At 41.9% G+C, this 11,752-nt stretch overlaps 2 protein-coding genes across 6 annotated transcripts in view; both read left to right on the top strand.

The window, feature by feature from the left end:
- The window catches only part of LOC116726052 (uncharacterized), a 591,833-nt gene that overhangs the window by 553,330 nt on the left and 26,751 nt on the right, over positions 1-11,752 (top strand). The window lies entirely within an intron of this gene.
- eps15l1a (epidermal growth factor receptor pathway substrate 15-like 1a) overlaps positions 1-11,752 on the top strand; it is a 138,560-nt gene that overhangs the window by 117,548 nt on the left and 9,260 nt on the right. Inside the window, exon 25 of one of the 5 annotated variants that reach the window (XM_032572524.1) lies at positions 7,522-10,793. The exons of the other annotated variants lie outside the window; for them this stretch is intronic. Coding sequence (XP_032428415.1) covers positions 7,522-7,560 — 39 coding nt within the window. The 3' untranslated portion in view covers positions 7,561-10,793. Of the gene's footprint in view, positions 1-7,521; positions 10,794-11,752 lie in introns of those variants that run through there. 5 annotated transcript variants of the gene reach the window in all.

Raw genomic sequence — 11,752 nt, forward strand, 5'->3', positions numbered from 1 at the left:
CTGTTCAACCGTCAAAGCTTGCAGAGATATCCAACATGTATGTATTTGTTGATATACTGTAATGTAGACAAGTCAAATTGGCAGAAAAAATATTTATTGAGACCCATAGGTTGAAAATTTTATTCTCCTTGTCCAGACAACATAAAAAATTGCACATAAAGAGGGATACTAGGTGTTCCTGTCTTATATTTTTATTCTTTTAAGTACATGCATTGATCCACAGACTATAAAGACATCTAAGTAGTAAAACTAAATGCAAGCAGAAAGGTGGAGTTTTTCCCAAGTGATTTGACAAAAATATACATTTCATCCACACATGCACATGGCTTGTTGCACTTTTGAAGAGCATCATCAGCCTCTGTTGTTCAGTATAGCAGCTCTGTCACTGCCCAAACACATCACTGCATTCACTAATGAGACCGTGTGCTCCTTGCTCACTGATTCAAATGATCTAGTTTTAAAAGTTGACAAAGTTGATACCAAGATATTGGGGATTCTAACTGTCACAGACATAGGCGATCATGATTCCCAAACTTTTCCCCTCTCACTCTGTGACAAATATCACTCCAAATATGGAAAGATATGATTCAGGACTAATGTTTGCTCCCTGTGATTGCTCATTCTAAGCACTAAAAGACGTTGTCTCTCTTTTGGTGGGCCAGTTTTCCCACCATTCCAAACGTTTTATCTGTTGATGGTCATCAGATAAAATCGACACTTTACCGGAAGACTTGCATAGTTTGCAGACACATGACTGCTGACCATGTGTCAGAAGAGGGTTTTTTTCATGGAGAGATTGTGGTTCTTCATTATTTTGGAGGTTTTGCTGCATAGAGCAGCCTAATAGCAGCCGTGGCAGCTTATTCTGACACTATTTTGTTGCCCATGTACACCTGCTTTGATTATCAGAAAATTTGGCTGGCACAGCTCCAGTTAATTTATTAGAATGCTTTTGGTAGCTCTGTAGCCAACTAACAATGGATACAATAAAAAGACTCTAATGAAGCACTTTAAACAAAACAATAATTGAAACTAAGCTATTCCTATGCTCCCTATACAGAGATTGGTGTACAGGCAACAATTAAAATATTAAATGTATTTGTCATGCTGTCGAAGAGCCCTGACATAGTATTAAGTGATGAAAAGGGGGATGGCTGAGAAGCTGACATCAACAAAATTTGCAATGTAATAGTAGATTTAGGAAGATGGATACTAGAAAGTGGCCCCAGGAAGCAGAAGAGTCTCGCCAGGGTTGTTTTGAAGCAACCGATTGGACTACTCTCTGCCAGCCATCTGCCAGACATCAGTGCCATGGCTGAATGTGTGACTGACTACATACACTCACTGGCCAGATCTTCAGCTGTCTTTGCAACTTTTCCAATATTACATGACCTTCACCTGTAATATCAGCAAATAGCTGCCATATAAACTATAGTACCAAGTTGGACCTCCTTTTGCCTCCAGAACAGCCTTAATCCTTCGAGGCATAGATTCAACAAGGTATTGGAAACATTCCTGAGAGTCTGGTCCATATTGACATAATAGCATCACGCAGTTGCTCCAGATTTATCGGCTGCACATCCATGATGTGAATCTCTCATTCCACCACATCCCAATGGTTCTCTATTGGATTGAGATCTAGTGACTTTTGAGGCCATTGTAGTTCAGTGAACTCATTGTCGTGTTCAAGAAACCAGTCTGAGACGATTCACGCTTTATGACATGGCGCGTTATCCTGCTGGAAGTAGCCATCCAGATTGTCATAAAGGGATGGACATGGTCAGCAACAATATACTCAGGTAGGCTGTGGCATTGACACGATGCTCAATTGGTACTAATGGGCCCAAAGTGTGCCAGGAAAATATCCCCCACACCATTGTACCACCACCACCAGCCTGAACCGTTGGTACAAGGCAGGATGGATCCATGATTTCATCTTGTTGACACCAAATTCTGACCCTACTATCCAAATGTTGAAGCAGAAATTGAGACTCAGACCGGACAACATTTTCCAATCTTCTATTGTCCAATTTTAATGAGCCTGTGTGAATTGCAGCTCAAAGTCAATGTTAGAGACAGTAAGGAAAAGCACAAGAGGAAGCTGGAAAATAAACTGCAGAGGAATATTATCAGATATGTTGGTCAGGGTTGAAGAAGATTACAGGCTTCAAGCAAAAGGAGGATCAGATAGATGCTTTCAATAGCTTCAGGAACAAGCTCATCATCATCCTCTCCTGTCCCCAGTCATAGACATCCCACCTTCCTCTAACCCACTGCTTTCCTGTCAAACCTTAGATGTCCTATATTCCACCTCAGTCATGGACTCTTCTGCTTCCACAAGTTTGTCTTCAACCAAATCAGGAGATGCTGCTGCTCCCTTTGAAAAGATAAGATAAGATAAGATTTATTTGTCATTGTCATCAACAGATTACAACGAGATTGAGATTTGCTCGACTCGAGTTAAGATGCAGGTTATGTGTATATACATAATATACAAAGATAAAGAAATAAATAGTACAAAATGAGAAATAAATAGACATCAGAAGATGGTTGCAGCGCCTGGAGGTGTCGCAACAGAATTTACATTTTTAACAAAGTGGTGTCAAGAGCAGAAGTTCTTATGCCTTTGAATTTAGTGCCATGATTACCATCGGGTAAAAACTGTTTTTTAGGCGATTTGTCCTGGTTTTTATTGCTCTGTATCTCTTGCCCGATGGCAGCAGCTGGAAGAGACCATGGCCAGGGTGTGAAGAGTCATTTAAAATGTCCAAAACTTTCTTGTGGAGCCTGGAAGTGTAAATCTGTTCCATAGTGGGGAGGGGGCAGCCTATGGTTCTCTCTGCTGCCCTAACAACCCTCTGGAGCGCCTTCTTGTCCGCGGATGTGCTACTGCCGTACCAGACACACAGACTGTACGTGAGCACACTCTCTATGGAGCAGTGATAGAAGCCTCTGCCTTCCACTTTTCTGTATCTAGAAGTCAGGTGAAGAGGCAGCTGGACAGAAGAACCAGAACAAGGCTGCAGGTCCAGATGGTGTCAGCCTCAGAGACCTGAAGGCCTGTAGTATTTTGCAATATTTCAATATTAGCCTGACCTAAGCTGACCTAAGAGAAGGTTCCACTGTTGTGAAAGACTACAGTACAGCACAGAAGAAACTCACCCATCAGTCATCAACAACTATAGACCTGTTGCCCTGACATTCCACATCGTGAATGTCCTGGAGAGACTTCTGTTGGCCCACCTGAATAAGCAGACAAGCACATATCAAGACCCCTTGGAGTTTGCTTATCGCCATGGAGTTGAAGATGCCATCATATACCTGCTTAATAAACCAACTGTCATCTCGACAAAGCAGGTAGCACTGTGAGGATCGTGTTCTTTGATTCCCCTAGTGCATTTAACACAATTCAGTCTGATTTACTCCACAGGTCTCCTGTGAGAAACTCCAGAAGAGTTTCTCACAGAGAAACTGTGAGAAATGGATCTCAACTCCATCCATTGTTGAGATGGAGGCCTCAACAATTGCCTACATCTATGACTACCTCAACAACAGACCAGTTTGTGAGACTGAAGGACTGTGTCTAACCAGGTGGTCAGCAACACAGCAGCACCACAGGTGACTGTACTCTCACCATTCCTTTTCACTCTGTACATTTAAGACTTCCAGCACAAGTCTGACTTCTGTCATCTTCAGACATACTCTGATTACTCTACATTTGTCAGGAGATGGGCAAGATGCTGAGAACAAAGAGCTAGTGGACTCTTTGTGTCATGGTGTGGGAACAATCATCTCATATTAAATGTGAGCAAAACAAAAGAGATGATTGTTGATTTCAGGAGGAACAGGATTAGATTAAACCCTATTTCCATCATTGGAGAAGAATTGGAGCTGGTTGAGAAATATAAATACCTGGATGTTCATCTGGACAACAGACTGGACTGGAGACGCAACAGTGAAGCATCTATAAGAAGAGACAGAGCAGACTGTACTTCTTGAGGAAGCTAAGATCCTTCAAAGTTTGCAGCAAGATGTTGCTGATCTGTAAAGTCTGTTGTTGAGAGTGTCAGCTCTTCATTCGTCATCTGTTGGGGCAGGACCATCAGAACTAAAAAGGCTCAACAAGATGATAAAAAAGGTTGGTTCTGTTCTGGGGACGACTGTGGAACTTCTGGAGATTATTATGCAATGAAGGATTCTTCATAGGATCAAGAAAAGTATGGACAACACTGACCATGCTCTCCATGATACTGTCTTAGCAAGGGAGAGCATCTTCAGTCAGAGGCTTCTTCAGATTCAGTGTGGTACAGACTGCAGCAGAAAATCTTCCAAAATCTAAATCTGCAATAGCTCTTTGAAGAATCTAAATTATTGAGCTACAAAAACATTTAATTTCTTTTTGGGATTAATAAAGTATTTTTGAATTTGAATTTTAATGCTTCTAGAACATAAGAAGATGTACAAAATACTCAGGTTGTCACATTCAATTACTAACCAAATCAAGATATTGAATAAAGTTATGATATTAGTTGGGAACAAAAATCAATGAAATACTCATGTATTATTCTAACACAAGATTTAGCACATTTACCAACTTGTAACTCTATTTAGACAAAATATATGTTAAAAGTGGATTTAGGGAAATGGAATTTAATTCCATATTTAAGTGTGACATCAAGAGTAGAGTAGTTTATTGAAATTAATGTTTTCCGTTGGCTGCTGTGCATAATTCAGAATCTACCAATTGAAGTGATAGAAAAATAATTTAGGGGTTGGGGCAAATTATTTCTAGGTACAACTCTAGTGCCAATATTTCAAAGCTTTGCCAAAATCTGACCTTCCACACAGGAGTTATCATGTACTATTTTCATGGAAAAGGATTGGCAAGGATTTCCTGTAAGCTTCCGAACATGTCATATGTTCAAGGGTTAGTGGATACTGTTTCAGTCTTATGTCAAACACAGGGAGAAGCAGGAGGAGTCACTCAATCATCTTGAAATTACTACACCAGTGTGTGCAGCAGTGCTTCTTGATGATACATTAAAAATATAGTGCAAATCAGATGACATATCTGGAAGAAATATCTGTTGGACTTAACTAGAGGGCACTGTGGAGTCAAATTCCAATATAAACATTTTTAGTTCACTGCACATGATGCATGTGGGATGTAGAGCCCTGCAAATGGCAAGGGATTTGAATTCGCCATTCTATCACACACTTATGTCCAGCTCTCAGGCCCCTTGTGAAAAGGATTTTGCATCATGTTGTTGTAGGTCTCCAGATACCTGTTTAAATCTCTATCGAAGAGTAGAATGAAGACAAGTGGCAAAACAGGTGAATTCCTTTTGGCAAAAGAAAGAATTGGGGCTGATTTTCTTTTTTTTTTTTGAAGATTTCAGGGGCGTTGTGAAAGAATTAGCCCACGCCCACCAAATATTGGACTGGATTCCTGCTGGCACCAAAATCATCGATCAGTGATTTTGGTGCAGCTCATCTGGAATCAGTGGAATTTAGAACCAAACAAATGGCAACAGCGTGATGTCTGACTTTGCCGCGCTACCACAGCCACACCTTCCACGAAAAACTCTTTGTGCTTTAAAGTAAGTGACACCAACGTGTTATCCGTCTCCTGAGATGGGATCATCTTGATTAGGCCAAGGGGTTTAGCGATGGAGCTTTAAAAATAAAACAGACTTCCTGTTCTGAAGGGTTTGACCTTTGTACGTCAGTTATAACATTATAGTGTGTACATCAAGTTCACAGCTTGGCCACAACCCATAAACCTACTACAGTTAAGTTTTTGAGAACTTTTACTCACCCATCCCTTAACTGTATGTTTATGAAGATGAAGCTGATAGCTCAAAATCCTTGGGAGAAGTTTGTTAAAGTTTGAGGTGTATAAATGTCGAAAATGGCCTAAATTTGCTCTTTAGCAAACCCAAAATGGCCCTAGGTTCCTAGGTTTTAGGACATACCTCCAAAAGACTTTGCTGTCTTAGTTTTGGGCGATCTACCTGGCCTAATTCCTCTACAGCGCCCCCTAGAATATTTTAAAGGATCAGCCCCAAGCCATGGTTTAACCCAGAATTATGAAACTTGGCACACATATGTATCTTGTCAGGACGTACAAAAAAGTCTCCTGGAGCCATAAACGCAACAGGAAGTTGGCCATTTTGGATCAAAGCCACCATTTCCTCTTTTTTATACACGTCGCATCTGATCTAACTCTTCCTACAGCTAGTTAAATACAGACTTCAGAATCACTCAGGAGAGTTTTCAGGTATTGAAGGTGAGAAGTTATCACAGAATGTTTTTTGTACATCAAAGCATGTGGATGTGGCTAAGTGTCAAACTTTGACTATTCTCCATGAAACATCAAGGCTTAATAACTTCCACATGCAAGGTCACAGCTGCATCAGACTTCATATGTCTCACTACAGACCAGTCCTGATCACATTGTCATGGTCAGTTGATGTCATCACCTTAGCCCTGCCCAGGAAGTTACCTGTTTTTTCTACTGTATGTCTTACTTTTACTCTATGGTTCATATGGGTTTAATCCTGTGACAACTGACATAAGATGACATGATGATGAACTCTGTCAATGCTCCCTGCTGGCTGAACCGTGTGGGCGTGGCCAAATGGCGAATTGCAGTCCCTCGCCATATGCATATGATTGTCTCTAAATCACACATGGATCATCTGTTTTGCGCCAAAATGTATATGTATAACCTTTGTTCACCTCTAAAGAGCCCAACAGCATTGAAATGTAATTTGGCTCCACTGTGCCCCCTAGTGGAGGGGGCAAACTTCCCCAAGCAAAGTTTGGGGAGTGGGAAAGGGCCATCAGCTATATCTCCTCACTATATCAGTCGATCTGCACGAGATGTTGCGTGCTTCACCAGGGAGCGCTGCTGAAAACACAATACAGCTAATATCAACATAAGTCACCAGATAAAGCATCAATCCAGCTGTTCAGATACACATTCTCCCAAAAGCATAAACAACATCAAAGCAACCCATGAAATACAGAACATTGCATCTGTTGCACATAGGCCATGTTAACATAATAATTATGTAAATATACATTGTTATATGTTTTCTGTTTTTTACTAATTGTGTTTTGTTGTTTTGTGGGTTAGAGTACAAAGATTCATTAATTTTGGTTAAAAATAATATAAAGTATGTCATTCATCAGCAGTCACTGTTCAGCAACTATTTCTGTAATTCGCCAGTAGGGGTCAGTATTACTCTACCAATGACAAAGAGATTGAGGGAGAAGCGAAGTTTTCAGAGAAATAACTTGCATCAGACAGAGAGCGCACCGTATCAAATTGACAAAAACATGATGAATAACTACACTAGTATTTCGCCAGTAGGGGTCAGTGTCACTCCACCAAAGAGATCGACGGAGAAACTCATACGGTTTCCAAAGGTTACATAACTTTTTATGATTGACTTTTGTGAACCTCTAAGGAGTCCAATAGCATTGAATTGTAATTTGACTCCACTGCGCCCCTAGGTTAACCCATCAGCTATATCTCCTCGCTACATCAGCTGATCGGCACCAGATTTTTTGTGCGTCGTCGAGGAGTGCTGCCAAACGCATCGATGTGTATCGCCTGGCGAACGGGCGCAGGAACTGCGGGAGAACGTCTGCGGTGGCGAGCAGACGGCGGTCCTGGAACCCCTGCGGTCACCAATAGTCCGGAGCGGCGCTGAGCTGCAAGGGCCGCCCGACGCCGCATGCGGCTTTAATTTGTTTTTCTTTTTTATATCATCTTGGGATTTTATCTTCAAAAGAAAAACAGGCTAGGAACAATCAAGGTCTAAAGAGGACATTTCTTGTCTTGCCCCCCTTTTTGTAATATGTAACTGTATATTTGAGCAGAATGAATCACTTTTTTTGGAGATCTTCAATAAAAACAAAATTAAAAAAAGTTCAGAATCAATGTCGCTGAGTTTTACTGTTAAAAATTCACAAATTAGATGCTGTGGTGGCACAGGGGTTAAGCACAGCCCACATAAGGAGGCCTTAGCCCTCGACATGGCCATCACAGGTTCGATTCTTGGCCTGGTGAACTTTGCTGGATGTGTTTCCTCTCTCTCATTACCCTACTTTCCTGTCATAGCACTTTCAAGTAAAGGCCACTGTCATGGTATGAGGGAAGACAAGAGAGGTAATTGTCAGTCAAAAAGCTGTGCTTCTTTATTTAGCTACAGCATGAACATGAACTGCATCGTATTCGAAATAGTTTCTCTGTATATATCAGCCCTGATAGGGATTATTATACCCTTTTGAAACTCAATCTCAGAATCTAAGAGGCAGTTTTATTTTACGTCCCCTGGAAGTTGTTCTCACAGGAATAGATGGCGAGAGGGAGGATCCTGAGGAAGGGCTTACTACTGGCTGGTTCGATGGTGGTTCAGATGGAATGGTCACCTCTGTAGCTGGGGATCTGCAGTCCTGCTGTGACACTGCAGGGTCAACAATATGTTGTGCTGCAGAAGTATCAGTCGCAGGAACCTCCTGATGATGACGTCTGTTGCGTCGAGTCACGCTCCAGTTGGCTATTTCTATGTGGTAGGATCTCAGCTCCTTAGACTTGCTGACGACTTTGGCAGGCGCTGTCCACCCTTTTTCCAAAACAAGTTTCACTCTCACCGAACCAGAGCGAAGTTTGGGGAGTGGGCAAGCTGAATATCTGTGATTGTAGAAGAATCTGCAAGAATCTTTAGCTTTGGCATTCTTTAAGTAGACTAAGTCTGGGTTGACTGGGTTTGGCATCAATGTTTTTTTCAGGACAGGAATAGTGGTACTTAAATGTCGGCCAGTCATAAGTTGAGCTGGACTGGCACCTGTTGCTGCTTTTGGTGTGGAGCAGTAACTCATAAGGGCTAAGGGGTCAGGCTGTTTAGGGATGTACTTAGCATTCTGAACAGTCCTTTCTGCAGCTCCATTAGATTGCGGGTAATGAGGGCTGGAGGTTATGTGAGTGAAACCATACCTCTACTTGAACTCATGAAACTCTGCCGATGTTAACTGTTTCCAATTATCACTGACAAGTTCCAGTTGACAAGTTGTGAGATGCTCCATCTCACAAACATGTGTTTGATCACCTGAGTGCTGGAAGTGGTGGTGAAGGAAGCAATTTTAATGTCCCTGGAAAAATAATCAACAGCAACGAGATATGTCTTACCCTCAAGCACAAAAAGGTCAACTACAATTCTCTGCCATTGACCTTTTTGTCAATGGCTGGTGACAATGGCTGGTGACAGCTTCCTGCCCAATGGTTGGGCAGGGAAGCTGCCACCAGTGGTTCACGTCTCTGTTTGTGCTCTCTGCAAAAACCACAACTTCACTTTGCTTATCATCTGCGCACCAATCTTTGGCCACCACACTGTCAACTTAGCTCGCTCATGACCCTTGGTGAGGCCCTGGTGACCTTCATGTAGTTGGTCTAAAACACCAGCTCAGAGTGCTGTTGGAACAACAATGCGGTCTTGATAAAGGACCAGCCCATCTGACTATGATAGGTGATTTCTGGCTGCATAGTACCCATGAAGTAGTGAGCTCTCTGCCATATTGTGAGGCCACTCTTCTCAGATGACAAACATGATTACTTTTTGAAGCACAGCGTCATTTCGTGTAGTCTGGTGGATTTCCTCAAGCTTTGGTGACTTGATTGGTTTGCTAGCCACCATAGTGTTGGCATATGCCTTTACTTGTGTTTCAGTTTCCAGAGCGTAACTGTCTTTCAACAGATGTCTGGAGAGTGTGTCAGCGACTACGAGCTGCTTACCAAGAACATGTTCTTGGTAAGCAGCTCGTAGCTCATGTTTATCCATCACGACAACAGTTCCTTTCAGGTTCTTAAGTAGATTACTCATCAATTGCTGAAAAATCTCAGGAGCAGATGTAATCCCGAATGGTAGGTGTTTGAAGCAAAAACAGCCCATCGGGATAATGAATGTGGTCAGTCTTTGACAGCTGAGGTCCAATGGAATTTGCCAAAGCCCACCAGAGGCATCCAGACTGGAGAAAATTGTAGCTCCGGCCGGCTTAGGTGTTATGTCATCTAAATGTAAAATGTATCCTTCACGCTTCAGACCCTTGTTCAATCGTTTTAAATGTACACACACCCTGACTTCATCCTTGTTGCTTTTTGGAGCAGGCACCACTGGGGCACACCAATCTGGTGATTCAGTAACCTCCTCAATGATCCCAAGATTTAGCATCCGCTTTAGTTGTTTCTCCACTTTTGGAAGGAGGGGAAAAGGGACTCGGCTTGGTGTATTGACACCGAATGGAAGTGCCTCTTCTGTCAGCTCAATTTTAACAGACACACAGTTCAGTAGTCCTATTTCTCTGAACATGTCACTGGATAACAAATAGTCACCACTGATAGCATTGACGTGTTTGACCAGTCAATGCTATCCTTTAATAACTGTTTTTTACAGTCCTTTAATAACTGTAATCCAGTACTGGTATCTCTGACCTTTGTGTGTGGTGGTAGTGAGGAAAGTGCCCACACATCTGACCTTTCCACCTGGACTGCACACTGTTGTTCTGGCTTTATGGAGTTTTGGGTTTTGCTGTAGATTATTGAAAGTTGCATCTGTCATGACTGTGGTATCAGCACCAGTGTCAATTTGAAAGTTCACAGGGCTGCCATTCACCAGCAGCTCAACGTCCAATTGTCTGTCTGAATCCGACTCCTGATTGACATTTGACTTTGCTGTTGCTCTCAGGAACAGTTTACCAATAAAAAAACGAATCCTCATCTGAATCTGTAACAGCTTCAGCTCTAACTTGTTTTAGCATTTTAGTTTTACACACAGCCTCAAAATTTCCCATTGTTACACTTTCTGCATCTTTTATTTCGGGCTGGACAGTTTTCTTTTCTGTCATTCGTCCTATTGCATCTCTGACAATTCTCTGTTCTCGCCATATTTCTGTGCTTGTTTCTGCTTTGCTTTCTCATAGCAGCTCTTTGTGCTGCTAAACTGTTTCTGTCTCACCTTGCCTGTAGTTTCCACGCGCTCTGCACTTTGGTGTTTCACTTGTTTACTATGATGTGCAAGCTGGATGGCTCTCTCCAGAGTCAGGTCCGCTTCTACACCGTGTTCCAAATTATTATGCAAATTGGATTTAAGTCTCATAAAGATTGCATTTTTTGTTGTACTATTAAATTAAGATGGTATTGTGTGTCAGGGCTCTTTGAATAATTTCAGATAGCTGGGTTGATAAGTTTGTCTGGTGAGCTCAATTAAAGGAAATTACTTAAGAAGGATGTTCCACATTATTAAGCAGGCCACAGGTTTCAAGCAATATGGGACAGAGAAAGGATCTCTCTGCTGACGAAAATCATCAGATAGTGTAGTGCCGTATGACAAGATATGAAAACATTAGATTTTTAACGAAAACTGAAGCATTATCGTACCGTGAAGAGATTTGTGGCTGATCAGAACAAAGATGGGTTTGTACAGTTAAAGGCATAATGAGGAAGGTTTCTGTTAGGCAAATTCATCAGATTAAGAGAGCAGCTGTTAAAATGCCCTTACAAAGCAGCAAAAAGTTATTTGAAGCTGCTGGTGCCTCTGGAACCTCAAGGTGGAGGATCCTCCAGAGGCTTGCGGTGCATGAACCTACTATTGGGCCACCACTAACCAGAGCTCACAAGCAGAAGCGGTGGCAGTGGGCCCAGCCGTACATGAAGATTCATTTTCAAACAGACTTGTTCACTAATGAC

Source organism: Xiphophorus hellerii, chromosome 9 (assembly GCF_003331165.1).
Source record: "Xiphophorus hellerii strain 12219 chromosome 9, Xiphophorus_hellerii-4.1, whole genome shotgun sequence".
Lineage (NCBI taxonomy): Eukaryota > Metazoa > Chordata > Actinopteri > Cyprinodontiformes > Poeciliidae > Xiphophorus > Xiphophorus hellerii.